General features: G+C 43.7%; 2 protein-coding genes across 15 annotated transcripts in view; one reads left to right on the top strand and one right to left on the bottom strand.

Annotated features, from left to right (window-relative positions):
- Positions 1-17,020, bottom strand: part of osbp2b (oxysterol binding protein 2b) — a 337,585-nt gene that overhangs the window by 205,767 nt on the left and 114,798 nt on the right. The gene's annotated exons all lie outside the window — the stretch shown is intronic.
- Positions 1-17,020, top strand: part of ank1a (ankyrin 1, erythrocytic a) — a 125,483-nt gene that overhangs the window by 102,742 nt on the left and 5,721 nt on the right. For 7 of the 11 annotated variants that reach the window (XM_061039200.1, XM_061039196.1, XM_061039197.1 and 4 more), the window contains 5 exons: positions 7,278-7,923; positions 8,145-8,493; positions 13,898-13,981; positions 14,279-14,431; positions 16,384-16,469. In XM_061039200.1, the coding sequence (XP_060895183.1) occupies positions 7,278-7,923; positions 8,145-8,493; positions 13,898-13,981; positions 14,279-14,431; positions 16,384-16,455 (1,304 nt within the window). In that variant the 3' untranslated portion in view covers positions 16,456-16,469. Of the gene's footprint in view, positions 1-6,878; positions 7,924-8,144; positions 8,494-13,897; positions 13,982-14,278; positions 14,432-16,383; positions 16,470-17,020 lie in introns of those variants that run through there. The other 4 variants (XM_061039206.1, XM_061039198.1, XM_061039204.1 and 1 more) reach the window with 4 other exon arrangements.

The following is a 17,020-nucleotide window of genomic DNA, read 5'->3' on the forward strand; positions in this document are numbered from 1 at the left end:
AACTCTCTCTGTTTTCCCCAGGTTGTTATTCTTTATTCTCTGTGATGCTCTTGTGTATGAAAGCGGCCACAAACTTTTGCAGGAGTTTACCACAGCAACATGCAGAGGGACTCAGGACACTCCTACTGTACTACCACCTCAGTAGTACCTCAATGTGATATTCAGTCACTGTGAAGCAAAGCGGAGTACACAATGTAGTACTAAATCGTCAGTGTTTGTAAGAATCTAAATGAATAGCATTGTAGCAAAACACTCCACATAGAGAAGTAAAGTAGGCTGTGAATAGAGATGTTTTCTGCTCCTTTTTTTTAACTATTATCTCCAGTTAGTCTTTATCTTGGGCCATCATGAGTTGATGTATTTGTTAAACTGTAACAAGCCGACTCATCCAGCGTCTTAATTATAATATATTCTTTATTTATAGAACAGCAAAAATAACAGGCAGGTCTTACAATCATATGCAAAGGCAAAGATTACGAAATAAATACTTTAAAGGTCACACATTCTCCTCCTTTTTAACAAGTTTGAATAAATCTCAGAGCTCCTCAAAACATGTGTGTGAAGTTTCTTGTTCTAAATCCACTCTGATCCTGTATTTGATCATGTCTATGAACCCCTCTATTTCAGCCCTGCTCAGAACAGGCTGTTTCTGTGTCTGTACCTTTAAATATGTAAATGAGCTGTGTCTGACCACGCCCCCTCTCTGGAAGGGTTCGGGTGTACTCGGTCTTTCTCGCTCCATGTCCTATTGTTTACGGTGAGAAGGCAGACTCAGAGGGCAGAACAAACACCTAGCTGTGGGAGTGTCACCCACCTGGGGGAGGGGCTACTGCCCTTTGTGATGTCATGGAGGGAAAATCTCCAAACGGCCTGTCTGAAGACAGACTAGGGATACATGTCAGTGTTAGAAAAACATGGTGAAGTTTATCTTACATACTATGTGACCTTTAAGACACAAAATGTGGCAGCTTTTGAGAATTTTGTGGATAATAATCTAGAGTGTAATGCTAGAAAGCACTTGAGTCTCATACTCAGGATCAGGATACTCAATGCCAAATTTTATAGTTTCATGACAAAACACACAATTTTTTTTTTAAAGTGAATTACTGAAAAGATGAGATTGTTTATTTAATCCAGAAGGAAATTCTTAAATAAATGGAAAGACAGAGTGAGGGGGCTAACCTAGCATGTTGGATGTTCAGTGGCTCGCTGAACGGCACCTCAAAGAGTAAACTGGCACCATACATGGTCTGCACTGGGACTGAAGTCCTTCCAGTTCCGAACCCAAACACAGCTGCTGTCGCTCCTCAGAACACGTTGGTTTTGGACCCCTGATGCCAAACAGCCCCGAGTCAGAGTGGCTGTTATTTACATCCCGTTCGCCTGGTTCTCTGTTTATTTCTTTACCATCATTTAGTTGATTATCTGACAAGAAGAAGACACTACAGCACTACTGCAACACATATTAATACATTCATTTATGTACTTAAACATTGACATTAAATAAAGCAAGAGTTAGTGGGACATACTAAGCAAAGAAAAAACAAAAAACCTCCATGAGCGGTGGCCCTAAATGTAGGCTAACTGGAAATATAGTAAATATAAAAACAGCTGGAAACATCCTGAGGGGTGGACTTAGCTCCTGGCCTAAAGTATCTCCTAACATTTACTATTTTATCGTATTGTTCTGTGTGCTCGGGGAGTTAGACCAGTTACTCATGATTATAAAAGTAGTTTGTGATATTTTGTCTATGAAACAACACACTGTCATACATGTTAGTCCACATAGATCACGATGTAAGTATAGCCTAGCTTTACTGACCTCCTTACCAAATGTCAGTCTTTTACTCCTTTTCCTCATGGTTTCCTTCACACATGCATATTCGACATCCTATTGACTCCATTTTCACCTCTGGACTGGTGTGAGCTCCCTTCTTACTGGACTCTTCTCTGCACCCAGAGCAGACAAAGAGTCCGTCCTGCAGGTGTCAGGTCCTGGTCTGTGAAAACTGGAGCAATACTCTGAGATGTAACGATGCATAAAGAAACCACCATGAGGGCCAAAGGGGGGGAAAAAGGGAGACATTCAGATCACAGCTGCAGTGAATCTGATAACTGTGTATCAGTCTTGTCTGTCTTTCTGTCTGGCTACCTGCCTCCCAAAGGCCGTTCCTGCTTTGGTTTTCAGCGTAAGGTGGTGGCGTTTTTTGAATATCTAGATATTTCATCCTCTGTTGGTGTCACAGTGACGGGTTCAAGAAGTTCAAGCCTGAAAGAAACGAGTCCTAAAGGCAGAGTGGGCGAGTGGAGGAACAAACCTGACTTTTATTAGGCAATAAAAGTGAGTCGAGGAATCAAATGATCAGATCAAAAAAATAAACGTTACAAGTAAAAGAAGCTTGATACCACTCTCATGTCCACACAGAAAGCTACTACAAGCAGAGGATTAGCTTAGCTTAACTGACGCTTAGACTGATTGTTTTTTACAACCTCTGTAAAGATATTCACAAACAGGGGCAGATTCAGACACCTCCTGAATCCGCCCCTGTTTACACATTATAAAACGTAAAACACAAGAGGTTTAAAGATAGTTTCCTTTGGACAGAGCTGAGCTAGCTGCTTCTGTTTCCTGTCTTTGTGTTTCACTGTTAGCTTCACTGTTAGCTACGAGGAGTAGCTTCAGATTTACTTCACAAGAGTGGCATCAATAATCACACCTAACTCTTAGAGGGAGAAAAGACATTCTTTCACCAGTGTCCCTAAAAAGTCAGGTTCAGTCCTCCTCGTAAAAGAAGGCCGTTTCTTAATTTCAACATTCAATCGTGTTAAATAGATTTATAATCCAAAGAAAAACAGAATCCTTACCGCAGCCTCTTTCTGTCTTTGTCTAGCTTTGCCAGTTTTTATCTTTTGTTTTCAGAAACTGTCTGTAGGATTTGACTGAGCAGGTTTGATAGTTTTAGTGCACCTTTATCGTAGGTAAGAAAAGGTTTTCTCCGGCACATTCTCAGATTATCAGAGGGTTAAATAAAACAATTCATGTTGGATTAAGACCTCTTCTTTTAGCTTTGTGTAAATCTTCTCTGCCTGTGGTTGCATGGAGAGTAGTCTGAGTCTCTTTAGGGCTAATCTTGGTGCACTGAATGTCCTTTTGGGAGCCCTGTTTTCATTCCCTGTGAATCTGTCCCTCTCTCTGTGTTTCTCTGGACATGTCATCTGCAGCCTCGCCGTCCTCCTCTTACTCCTTCTCACTCCTCTCCGAACTCTGACCTCATGCAGACCTCATGTTGACCTCAGACCCACATCTTTATCTTTTTCTCTTTTTTTTTTGCGACTGGTCGTGCATTTTTTCTTTATTTTTTTGTGCTCTTGAAAACCCCACCTTTTTTAAGTGTCCGCTCTGTGACCGATTCCCCTCACACAGACTGTGTACTCAGCACCCACTGGGAGGGGGGAGGTGACCCTCGCTCTCTATCGCTGTTTCTGTCTCTATAACCATCACCCTCTTTTATATACTCCTCTCCCGCTCTCTGGCTGCCCTTCTTTTCTCTCTTTCTCTCTCGCTGTCCTCTCCCTCTCTTCCCATCCTCTCTTCCCCCTGCCCTCCCGCCTGTCTGCATGCATGTGCACGAGGCTGACTTCACCGTCATCTCCTCAGGTGTTTGCATCAAGGTTGTCAAAATGTTTCATTTCTTTGAAACTTTTTTTCGATACCACATTTTAAGCGATACCATCTCTGTTTTTTTAATGAGTATAATAAAAGCACAGAAGCTTAAAAAAACTGCCGACCTTCACTCGTGTTTTTACCAAAAGCTGCCAAGAGCAGAAGAGAGAGAGCACTGTCTACATTGCACAAATCCGATGGCAACATTTCAGATTTGTGCAATGTAGACAGTGTGCAGGAGTTTGCCAGCAAATTTTGGTAATTAAAAACAACATATAACCTATATATAATTATTTGGTGCCTAGAACTTCTATTTTTGTTGCAGAGGTATCCAAACAGATAGATTTATACGAGTATCAAATCTTTGTTTTAAACTCTGGTATCCTGACAACCCCTCGTTTGCATCCACACACCAGGATGCAGGGCGGGGAGTTGCACCGGCTTGTGGGAGATGACGACTCAAACACTGCATCGGCTCCTAACTCTGCTTGACCAACACATATTTAATCTCTGCATGGCATGCGTACTGAGCACGAGTCTACAGTCTGTCTCTGCTCCTCCACTGATCTGTCTCTGTGGATTTAAAAAAAGGCCAGGAAGTCTTTTTTTTTGTGAACTCTTGACTTGTGTTTGCTCCGTTCATGTATGAATGTTGTGGTTGTTTTGTATGTCACTGATTCTATGTACACTGTGTCCATCTGACAGATTACTTTGTGTGGAATATATGTTTCTATATATGTGAGTGTCGTACAGGGGTCGGTTTGATCTCGACCCCCCCATTATGTGCTTATTGTTTACCGTGAGTGTTATCAGTGTGAGCGTCTTTATATGTGTTTTGTGTCTTCCATATACATGTGTATCAGTGTTAAGGTATATGGGCAAAGTGACCATATTTCTTTTATATATATTTTTACATAAGCTTCAATGCTTTGTCTGTCTGTGTTCATGTGTTTTTTCACTTCAGGGGGTCAGAACATCACTGACGTGTGTTTCATATTTCACACTCGACTATTTCCCAGGACTGACAAACTCATTTATTATAAAATTAATTACAAATGATAATCCAGAAAGTTTGGAAAGACAAAGATAAATACTTATCAATTCACACCTGAGCCCGCACCTTTTCAACATGGAGAAGTGTGCAGGTGCTTTCTCTCCAGAGTCGACTTTTCAATAAGCAAACAGTCATAAAAAAAAGTTCAATCATTTACATTTTTAGTTGCACATGTTTCATTTTGTAGTGAATACACTTTCATCACAACCCCATTTCTTCTTCTTCTTCTAGTGAGCAGACAGATTAAGGCAGCAAAAAAATTAAACGATGAAGGGCGAGGGAGGGAAACGTCTCACGTGGTCATACATTTCATCAACTGTGAATTGGAGCAGCTTCTAGTGAGCAGTCTTCATTTTGCCTTTGAGCATTCAAAGTGAAGCCAAAGGATGTATAAATATATCATATGAGCAGACATAAGGATTTATATAAAGTATATATTTTCATGTTAACCTTAATTGTAACAAAAGTGAAGCTAAAGCAAATGTGCAAAACCGTGTAGTTCCTCAGGTGTCCACTTGAGGCTGGTTGTAAAAGCCAGTGAATCTGTAGATACGATAAGAAATGTGATAGATGACCAACAATAACAAAGGTTTCATGATATATCATGCCATAATTTATATATTACATTAGTTGACCATATAATGATGAATCTCAAACTGTAATTAACTGAAGAATATAAAAGATAACATGCAGGATTAATGCATTTATTCACTTTAATTCAGTGTCAGTTTCACATTTCATCACGCTTTATTCTTTAACTTCTTTTGGCCGCTGTCCCATACTATCCAGCTGTCTTCTTCTTTTTCTTCTTCTTATTTTAGCTGCTGTCAGCGTCTTCTTTGGCCAGTTAAATTTCTGTTGACGTCACCTTCATTGATGTCATGAGCACCACCATGTGGAGTCATGAAGCAGTGACGCAGTGAGGCAATGTATCGATAATCGTATCACGAGTCTGGATGAAGATATATTGATGTGTCCATACTCAGTTGTCCCAGCCTATTTTATATGAAGTGTATATCTTTAGTTATTTCAGTTTACTTGCAGACAGCAGTGGAGCGTCTGAGAGAAAAAGTAGGACAAGAGGTCTCTGTGGCTGCTTGGTGTCACAAATATCTCCTGCACTCTCAGCAGGATTATGAACAGCAGCACTGCCAGCCCTGAATCAAGTTACACCCTCCGCTCTGCACAGTGTTCCTCATCACTACAGAGTACACGTACAGTCGCCTTCCCTCTCTCTCTCTCTCTCTCTCGCTCTCTCTCTCTCTCTGGGTCAATCACAACTTCATCTTACCTACACACCTGTGTGTCCTACACTACATCACCCGCTGCATCCCCTGGTTAATGTGATCACCACTCACACTTTGCTTTATCCGCCTATCATCAAGATTCTCACATGAACTTTACTTATTCATTTGGTATGACCAAGACGGATACCAGACAGACTTATCTATAGATTTCCAGCTTCAAGGTTCATGCTTCATAGACTTTAAATAGATTTTATTTATTTTTCTCCATGTGTTAGGATTGCAGATATTATCTCAATAAAAAAAAACAATCCTGCAGCTGTGACATTGTGCCCGATCATCCTCGGCCTATCTTGACCAAAAAAAAAAAAAAGGAAGGATATCGTTTTCAAAGGGCTTCAAGACAGTTGTAGGAGTGACCTGAGTCCACAGCACCGTAACAACGTGCAGTTTTACTCGTAACGATAACAATTATTTCAATTTAAAAAATCAAATTTTTTTTTTTAAGCGACATCCATGTGACTTTAAAATCAAGTCTACTGTAAGTGTGTTTGCATTATTTTAGGTGCTATGTTTACGTAGCTGTGTTATATTGAATTCATTGTACTAAATATGTAACATGTGTCAATTCAAAAGCCAGGAGCTGTGTTGAGAGCTGATGTGTGTGCGTGCATAATGTGTGTGAGGAGGGAATGAGATTGCCTGCGTGCATGCTATCCAGCCTGACAACAATATTAACCTGCCTGTTTCTGAGTGGGTTTGAATGCATGCATATCTGAGAATGTGTGTGTGTGTGTGATGTGTGAGAGTGAGAGAGTGTGTTTAGGGCATGTGTATGCGTGACAAAGTGAGTGTCTCTGCCGCACAGGTGTGTGTTTGTGGGCAGAGGCAGTAATTCCTGTCCGTCTCCCTGCAGGTGGCAGCCAGCAGAGCAGCATCAGTCACTGCCGGGTCCGAACCTCAGTGTCAGTGTCTCTCTCAGTCCGTCTTGGCTGTGTCTGTTGCTGCTGCCGCTGCTGCTCTCACCGTCAGCGCTGGCTGATCGAGCTTGAAAAACCCTCCACTCAAAGCTGCCCTTGCTCTCTCGTCCTAAGCTCCTTGCACTTTTATTCCAGTTTCTATTGTCTTGGCCCCTCCCCCTTTCTCCCTCCCCACTCCTTTCCCATTTGTCCCTTCAGCCTCCTCTACTCCCCCCCCCCCTAGATGCCCCACTCCTGGGCAGGGGCACTTGCCCCCTCCCGGGTGCTGTGGGGGTGAGGTAGGGAGCGAGGCGGGGGGGCCGGGTGTCAGTGTGCCTCTCTCTGTCTCGCTCCAGGTTATGGGCTCGCGCAGGATGAGCTTCTCTCACCGGCCTCCATGCAGTACAGCCTGCCCTCCCCGCTCGGCGCTGAGCCTTACTGGCAGGAAGTCTCCAGCCTGGACTGTGCGCCCATCGCCACCACAGAGGAAGACACCCTCATGGAGATGTCTGACGTGCAGGTGTGGCCCTCTGGCAACAGCCCCTCCCTGGTGCCCGTGGAGGACTCCTCTCTGGAGTGCAGCAACGCCGACGACTCAGAAGGTCTGCTGGGGCTGCCGTATGGAAGTCTGGGACGACCGGCGAGTCAGGCCAGCGCGGCGAGCCCGGGGGGAGGGGTGCTGAGCGGCTCCATTGAGCTTCCTGAAGACGATTCAGAGATGGGCGTTGACTCGCTCAGCACTGCCACGCCGGCCTCGCTCGGGGGTACCATCGCTGGGATGAATCTTAACGGGCTGAACAATGGTCAGGGGTCAGAGGCGAGTTCGGAGGTCTCGGCGTTCACCAGCGCGACTGGTGGAGACGGAGCTGGAGGAGGAGGAAGAGGAGGAGGAATGACGGGCTCAGTGGAAGGGCTTTCTCTTGTTGCAGGACAGCAAAGGGTGTATGCTCGGCTGAGTGAGTCACCTGGTCTGAGCTGTGTCGCAGATCGAAACGGAGACAGGTGAGTCGGGCCTCGTGCTGCATCTCCTCTCAGGTGACAACAATAAATCTGTGCTAACATCCTTTCATTTTCACTGCATGTCTGTGGTGAACTGGATTCTTTCAGACAGTTCTGCAAAGGAAGTAACAGCTAGGTGTTAGGATAAGTCGTTTGCGTTCATTGGAGCATGTGGAGTCCTCGTACCCCCCCTCCTCCTCATCGGGTCTGCTCTCTGCTTTCAGGTCAGGTAACGGTGGGAATGGAGGTGGTGGAGGCTCTTTCCTTTCTTACCTGCAGGAACAGACAGGTCCGGGCTGGATCCCTGTCACCGACCCCACTCAGGCCTGGGTGGGCAATCAGCCCAAAGCCAGGCAGGCCATGGACACAATGATGTCATCAGTGTGTAACGCTGTGGACGGAGACCAGTCCCACATGTCCCAGGAGGCCTTGCTTCAGCCTGTGAGGGACATGGGGCACTCTGAGATCTTACGGGGGCACTTCAGAGGTACCCAGCCGTTTGAGAAGGGTTTGGGGTTCCCCCACCGGGTGCCAGAGCTGAGGGCCTGGGACGAAGTGCGCCTGAAGGGACAGGTGAGTTTGGTGCACCTAACATTTAAAGAAAGGATGATGTTAATCAGATAAGTAGACATAAAGCAGACAAACAGAGTCACACTGGGGGCTACACTCCTCGTCACACTGATCGCAGGATTGACTCCAAAATCGATGTTGTTTGGTGCATGTTACCCCCCCAATCCGGGTCCTAACATATCCCGTCTCTCTGTCTCTGTCCTGTCAAATAAAGAAAAACCCCAAAAATGATCTTTAAAAAAACACATCAGTGTTCAAATCATGTCAACTCTATTGTCTACGTCAGGGATGGGCAAGTGTGGCCACATTCATTTAATTCTCACTGCCAGAGGGCCAAATTGTAGGATACAAAAACAATTACAGTCAATTATGTTTCAAATTTAACTCAACATATACCAGTGATCAAAGATTATTATGGACATATTTCTGGTTTTCATGGCAGATTTTGTCATGTTTTCCAATTTTATTTATTGATATGTAAAAATTGACCTGAGGGCCACGTTGAGGGTTGATGTGGCCCCCATCAACCAGCCAGTTGCCCACCCCTGGTCTACATACAAGGTATACAGCTGAACAAAACATTTGTACTCCGGGTCAGATGATAAGAGAAGTGGAGAAATCAGAAAACAATAAACAGACAAACACAAAACAGGCTTCAAAATGTTTAAGTTGTAAAAAATGTTTTTCCAACTAAAAGCTGCTGTGAGAGAAAGAGAGAGAGAGACAGCTGTGGACCAATCAAATCCACAGGTCGGTCCAGCTTATAGTTTAATTGTTTCTGGAGACAACCCTAGTTGATGTAAAGACCTGATTGGAGGGTCTTTATGGTGATGAGTATCTATTTTTAAAAAGACACAAAGGGTCGTAACAGACAACGGAGACCTTTGCTCTACTTCAGTGCTTCCCAAAGTGTGGGCCGCGCCCCCCTGGTGGGCCATGTTGGTACTGCAGGTGGGCCGCGAAAAGACCTCCACCAATTTAAAAAAATAAAATAAATATCACAATAATGATGATTCACCACGAGTCAACACGTTAAGTGATTAGTAAGACGTGTCATGACTTTTCATGGACATAATGTTTAGTAAACTTTTGTGTCTATCTTCCCATAATATCGTGTTGTCATGTCCAATAATTGACCCTAACTGAAAGTTATAGATGTAGTCATAAAAAAAATTATATAACGGGAGTAATTTTGTATTTCAAAGCGGGCTGCGGCAGTCTTAAGTTTGGGAAAGGCTGCTGTACTTAATCCATTGATCAGCCACACACACAGACACACACACACACACACACACACACACACACACACACACACACACACACACACACACACACACACAGTGGGCTCAGTTGGTAGAGTCGGTCGTCTCTCAACTGCAAGTTTGGGAGGTTCGATCCCCAGCTCCACATGTCCGATGTGTTAAGACCCTGAATTGCTCCCGCTGCTTCGTGTGCTGCGTATACATGTGTATGAATGGTTGATTACCTTCTGATGGTCTCTTCACTCAGCAGCCTCTACCATCAGGGTGTGAATGTGTAGGTGTGACCTGCGCTGTAAAAGCACTTTGAGTAGTCAGAAGACTAGAAAAGCTCTACACAACTCTATTTACACACACACACACACAAACACAACAAACAAACAGACACACACAGTCAAGTACCCAAGATGGGCACATACAGCATGTCAAGCCAAATATAGCAAACATTCCCGCTGTCCACTCGTGTTACATGATCCCCCCCCCACCACCACCCCAAGTGTTAACTTTCTGGCACAACACCACGTCGCACTGTAAAGGACGATCTCACTCATTAAATTATGTGTGAGGGCAGAAATAGAGGGCTGCTTTCAGGAACTCTTTGGGGTGGCTTTTGTATTCCGTTCTTTAAGAGTCATTACACCAGTTTAGTTAGAGCAGTTTTTTGAGGCACTGTGTTGCAATACTGTTGGTGTTTTTGGTGGAGGTGTGATGTCTAGACTTTGTGAATGAGACGTAGTTGAAGTACCTGAAGGACGTCAGGGTGAAAGTTTCTTTGTGATCTTGCATACAGAGTCACACCGGAGCAGCAGGAGGTATTTAAAGCCCACAGATCACATGGTCAGAGAGAGAGAGAGAGCGAGAGAGAGAGAGAGAGGTGGGAATAGAAGCCTCCCAAGGTTGTCTTTCCTTAGATTTGATGTCATTGAGTGAAGACTCCTGACCTGTCAGCGGGAAGGAGAACGAATAGAGACCCTGAGGAAAGGGCCCACCGCCCCAGCTGATGGAGGACGGGTATGAACTGAAAGACGAAACAAGCGCACTGTGACTGAAACAGTGAAAGAAGGCGGCAGGCGGCAGCTGTCACCTTTCCTCTCAGCTCAGGGGGAAACAGGAGTCAGTGAAGGCGGAGGCAGGCAGGGTGAAGTCGTGTGTGTGTTGTGAGTTGCGATGTGGGCCCTTGTGACAGAGCTCCTCTTCAGCTTCGTGCTGCTGGCCTTCCTGGTCATCAGCTGTCAGAACGTCCTCCACATAGCCAGCGGCTCGGTGCGCTCCGTGCTCACCTACATCCACGCTCAGCTGGACCGCGAGCTCGGCGAGGTCGAGGGAGTGGCCGACGAGGAGGAGAACGTCACCACGAGAGTGGTCCGCCGCAGAGTCATCCTTAAGGTACAAAGAGAGAGAGAGAGAGGGGGGACGGAGGAGAGTCAGGGGAATATTTACAGGCAGGAGAACAACAACAACAACAACAGGAGAGAAAAGGAGGAAATGGTGACAGGATGCAGAGTGTGTGATATAAAGCAACGAGGTTCAGTGGATGATTCTGCAGGTTATGTTAACTTGATAAGAGTGGGTCAAATCCTGCAGGAAGCATTACTTCAGGACTCTGTGGTGACGACAGAAACAATCAAATGAATAAAGTATTAACTAAGTTTATCCCCTACTGTAACTGATGTAAATAGATGTCATTGACTCAACAGATCTTTTTAAAACTCTATATTCTTCCCACAGTAACTCTCGCTATGCCAGCCTGAACACTGGTTTATGACCGAGGGCTCGACTGGCGTTTGTTCTGGCGTCTGAAGCTGCAGGAATTTCTTTGAGTTTATAAATAGCCGCGTGGACTCACCGCAAATTATGAGAGGGCTTCAAACAGCATTGTCCTGAATCTCATGAGCCGTAATTATAAGAGTCGCTAAGAAACATTAGTGAACTCGATGGATCCTGACTGAAGCACCCTCTAACCCCTCACCCTCATCTGTCGTTCATCTGCTCCTGTGTTTTCTTTATTGGTTGATGATAATTACACAGCAGCGAGCTATTTTAACATATAAGGTCCAAAATATTCTGGGTGCTGATTCATTTGAATCCTGAGTTTATGTTTCTTTTTTTAGTCTTTAGGAAGTCATATCTTGTAGCCATCACTCTTAAATTTAAGACCAGCACTTTCAAGGACTTTTATTTTTACTTAAAGTCTTTATATGTGATTTTTCACACTTAAATATAATATAAATCAAGTATCTCCTCTGAAAATAACTCTGTGAGTCATGACTGTCTACAATGGGTGTAACACCCGAGTCCCACTGTCTGTGATGCTTTCAGAGTTTTCAGAGTCCTATCTTCACTTTGTTTACATCGCCGGGACGGCCGGCTGACTCCTCCCCTCATGTATAAAAGTTGTTTAATTGAGGGACTAGAGAAAAGAAGAATAACATACTGTACTCACTGCTTAACTGTGTTTCTAGATCACGCTCATTTCAGGTAAATTTACATGCAGTGTGAAGATACGAGCATAATAAAGATCGCTAGCATTAGCATGCTAACACAACAATGCAGCGCGAGTTGTTTTGGTTTCATGCTGGAGCTCAAGGGCGACATCTGCTGGATCAAAACATCACATATAAAGACTTTAACCAGGAAAAGATCACTGAAATATAAGATCTCTAATCTGTAAAAGTTTAGTACAAACATGAGCAGCCACACACACAAATGATGAACGGTCTTGAGCTTGTGTAGCGCTTTTCTGGTCTTCTGATACTCAAAGTGTTTTTACACTGCAGGTCACACCTACACACTCACACACTGATGGTAGAGGCCGCTGTGTAAAGAGTCCATCAGTATTAACTCATCCAGTCACACCTACACACTCACACACTGATGGTAGAGGCCGCTGTGTAAAGAGTCCATCAGTATTAACTCATCCATTCATACACATTCACACACTGATGGTAGAGGCCGCTGTGTAAAGAGTCCATCAGTATTAACTCATCCATTCATACACATTCACACACTGATGGTAGAGGCCGCTGTGTAAAGAGTCCATCAGTATTAACTCATCCATTCATACACATTCACACACTGATGGTAGAGGCCGCTGAGTAAAGAGTCCATCAGTATTAACTCATCCAGTCACACACACTCACACACTGATGGTAGAGGCTGCTGAGTAAAGAGTCCATCAGTATTAACTCATCCAGTCACACACACTCACACACTGATGGTAGAGGCTGCTGAGTAAAGAATCCATCAGTATTAACTCATCCAGTCACACACACTCAGACGCCCCTGATGAAGCACTGGGTGCAATTTGTGGTCACATTGGACATGAGGCTGCAGGAGATGGGGATTGACAGAGGCGCTGCTTGGGGCCCCTGAGAGATGAAGAACTTTAAACCAAAGCTGAGGCTGAAAATGTGCACATTTTTTCAATGACAGTAGGAAACCTCCTTAAGGGGGCCCCCAATCTGACAGCACTCACTTACATTGCTCTGATATGTGTTGCCTGCTCTATTTCTGTGAAAACCAAAGTTTGTCGATGAGGATGAGGAGTAACCATCGGGACACTTGTGGACATCGTTGTGATGAACGCTGGTTCGAGGGTCCCCCAGTGAACTTTTGCCCTGGGGCCCCAGTAGAGTCTAGAACTCCAACTTTCCAGTTGAGATATTACCAAATCTACCACTGAGCCACAACAGGCCCACATTAAAAGACATGACTAACGATGTAATGCAGTTAGAAAAAATACAATTTACCCTGAGAGGAAAGATAAATATGTTTTACTCAATATGGCAGCCATTTATAGACCACTATAACAAAAACAACCCCTAAACCCCTAAATAACAATTTAGTCAAATCCAGAGCACTTGACATCCTCCAAGTTGTATTATTATTACTATTTAAATCTCTTTTTTTTATCTTATTATTTTGGTATTGTATTTGTTTTTACTTGTGTTTTTTATATCTTATCTTTTTATTTATTTATTATCATTTAGTTTTTTGTGTTGGTTTGAGGTATAAATAAACATGTCTCTGATTGTAAAGCGAAGTTTAAAAAAAAAATTAAAATCACCTTAGAAGCATCCATTAAGTTTCAGGTTGTTTATTAAATCACCTTCATTAAAAAAAGTAACAAATGTTGTTTCTATCCACAGGGCGATGAGGTTGAAGATCTTCCTGGGGAGCAAGTAAGCGAGGAACAATTCACGGACGAGCACGGAAACATCGTCACAAAAAAGGTCAGACATTTCAACATTTTTTTTAAAACTTCATTCCTGCACTTATTGTTTTCCTTAAGTGTCACAAAACACTCTCAGCATCTCTCAACAGAATGATTATATACCATTATAATCATTTCAACGTTTCAAAGAGTGCATTGCATGTGCCACAATCATCAATAGATTTTAATTTAATTCAAAAGACGATGTCTCTTTTGATCCATATCTTTTTCTTTATATTTCACCAACTCTTATTCCCACTCTCTGCTTCCATCCATCGCTCTCTCCCACCCTCCTTCCTGTGTGCGTCTGTGATAGATTGTGCGTAAGGTTGTGCGCAGAGGGAAGGGTTCAGGTGAGGAGGGGGTTCAGGAGGTGAGCGTGGAGGGTTCTCTGCAGGAGGCCAACGACCTGGAGGTTGACGCCGAGCAGTTCATAAACTACGCCATCCTGGGCCGGGACAGCAGCAAGGTGGGCTTCTGATCTGCAGGCGGCTCTCTGTGGGTCAGCAACCGTGGGTCAGCGTTGTGTGTTATTACCAGTGGGTGCAGGGACGGACTGAATCAGATCAGATGAAACAGCTGATCTGCATCTGATGAGAGTTTGTTTTGTTTAAATCCATGTCGTAGAAAGAGGTTGAGGTCTTATCCTGTCACAGTTTTAAAAGCTGCACAGCCTCAGTGTGACAGGCAGAGTCTTAAAATGTTTTACAAAGAGTCTTAAATCACAAGCCAAGAGTAAGAGTATAGTTCATAGACTGTATATAAAGATGGACAATGCATCCTGAACTCCTCCAGTTGAACAAAAATGAAGCCAAAATATTCCTTGAGCAATAGAGAGTGCCACAGTTTAGACACCCAAACCAAAACAGACCAAAAGGTCAAAGGTCCCTCGGGTGGGTACAGTCCACAGCAGAACAGATTTGTGTGTCTTTTTGAAGCAGACACTTATTGTTATAGAAAGTTCAGTTACTCTTTTGTTTTTCTTTGTTTTCGTTACCTTCCTCTCTCCGTTCTACTTTGACAATCGGGTGCACACAGCGTTGCAGGAGCCTCATTCGCCAACAGAGCTGTCAATCATGGTGTTATGCTCCTTTTTTTAAATCTAAAAGCTGAATAAAAAATTCTCAGAAAACTAAACACCAGCACATAAATTAGAATTAAAAATAAAAAACTTTAGGGGTGCTGGAGGCGCAGTGGTTGGTGTGCACACCCCATGTATGGAGGCTGTAGTCTTCCAAGCGGGCGGCCCAGGTTCGAATCCAGCCTGTGGCTCCTTTCCCGCATGTCATTCCCCTCTCTCTCTCTCCCTGATTTCCGACTCTATCCACCTTCCTGTCTCTCAATTAAAGGAACAAAAAGCCCAAAAATAAATCTTAAAAAAAAAATTAAAAAAAAAGTTTAGTGACAAAAACATGTTAGAAAAATGTGTGTTTTGGTCGACCTGTGTCCCATCTGGTAACATGGAGGAGGCGGAGCTTCTGATAAATGTTCTGGCTTCACTTTTGGGGAGCTGTCATGTCGCGTCCATCTTTTTATGCAGCCTAAGGTTTGAACTGGTTTGACTGCTGATGTTCTCTTAAGTTAAACACACACTCAGATCTTCTTTCCTCGTGTTCCTCTTCTGCATGTAAGAGGAACAGATGAGTCCACTTCGCTCTGTTGCTGCTTGTTCAGGTTTCATCATTTTAGTCATGGCTAAGCTTCACCTCCACCTCCTGTGTTTGTTAATGCACATTAATAACTGAATGAAATAATTGTGGCTCCTTTATCGTGGCGTTTTGTCCCCCCCACCACTCTGTCATTTTTTTTGCCTTCATTAAAGTTTTTAGTCCTTCAACTGTGACTCTGTGCTGTATCACTCAAACGTGCAAGACTCTGAATCAGAGCTGAGTCAAATATTATTTACAGACTTTATAATTTATGATAAATGAACCTGCAAGAAGAAGAAGAAGTAGAGGATTAAGGATTGACCACATCCAGACATTTCTGTCTTATGTGGTCAAATCTCATTCATCTCAACTCAGAAAAAGTGTTTGCAAATTTTATTTGACACAGATTTGCTCTGAGTCCTGAATACTGTAGATGTTTCTGATGCCCTCTTATCTTCAACTGTCTTTCCGCCCATCACTTCTGTCCTTGCTTGATTGTTTATACATAATTTCTTTCTTTCTTTTCTCCCCCTCTTTCCTCTCCCCTTATTTATTTGTCTCTCACTTTTCTATTTCCCATCGTCGCACTGTGTCCTTCCATCTGTTGTTCCATTTTCATTTTCCTCCATCGTTTTATTCCTTCTATCATGTCTCCTTTTATTTCTCCACGACTAACGTTCCCCCCGACCCGTTGTCCCGCTCCTGTCATCCCACCTCTTCTCGACCCTCACACCTCGTCTGCTGCCAACCCTCCCTCCCCTCCCTGATGTAGCCCGATTCTGTGGATGTGAAGAAAGGTGCTCAGATAGTGAAATGTGCCAGTCTGCGGAGAGTTAAGCAATGAGGCAGACCCCGCAGGTACGGGACTGACCCACAGTGCCTCATCTGACCTGTGGGCTAGACCATTTAATCCAGTCTCTCTGGATTAAATGCATCTGAATGTACCTTTAATTCACTACTAATGACTTGTAATGTGATGCTGGCACAGCAAAGTGACACTTCAGGTCGACTTGTGATCACAAAATCAATGAAGAGATCAGATGGATGTGAAAAGAACTTCAGATATGAAGGTTTTCTCTCAGCAGTAACACTGTGGAGTAAAAACACATCAGTTTAGATCTCAGGTGAAACTTCCTTAAAGGCTTTATATGTGATTTTTTTGATCCAGCAGATGTCGCCCTTGAGCACCAGCATGAAACCAAAACAACTCGCGCTGCATTGTTGTGTTAGCATGCTAATGCTAGCGATCTTTATTATGCTGGTATCTTCACACTGCATGTAAATTTACCTGAAATGAGCGTGATCTAGAAACACAGTTAAGCAGTGAGTACAGTATGTTATTCTTCTTTTCTCTAGTCCCTCAATTAAACAACTTTTATACATGAGGGGAGGAGTCAGCCGGCCGTCCG

This window comes from Labrus mixtus, chromosome 5 (genome assembly GCF_963584025.1).
Source record: "Labrus mixtus chromosome 5, fLabMix1.1, whole genome shotgun sequence".
NCBI lineage: Eukaryota > Metazoa > Chordata > Actinopteri > Labriformes > Labridae > Labrus > Labrus mixtus.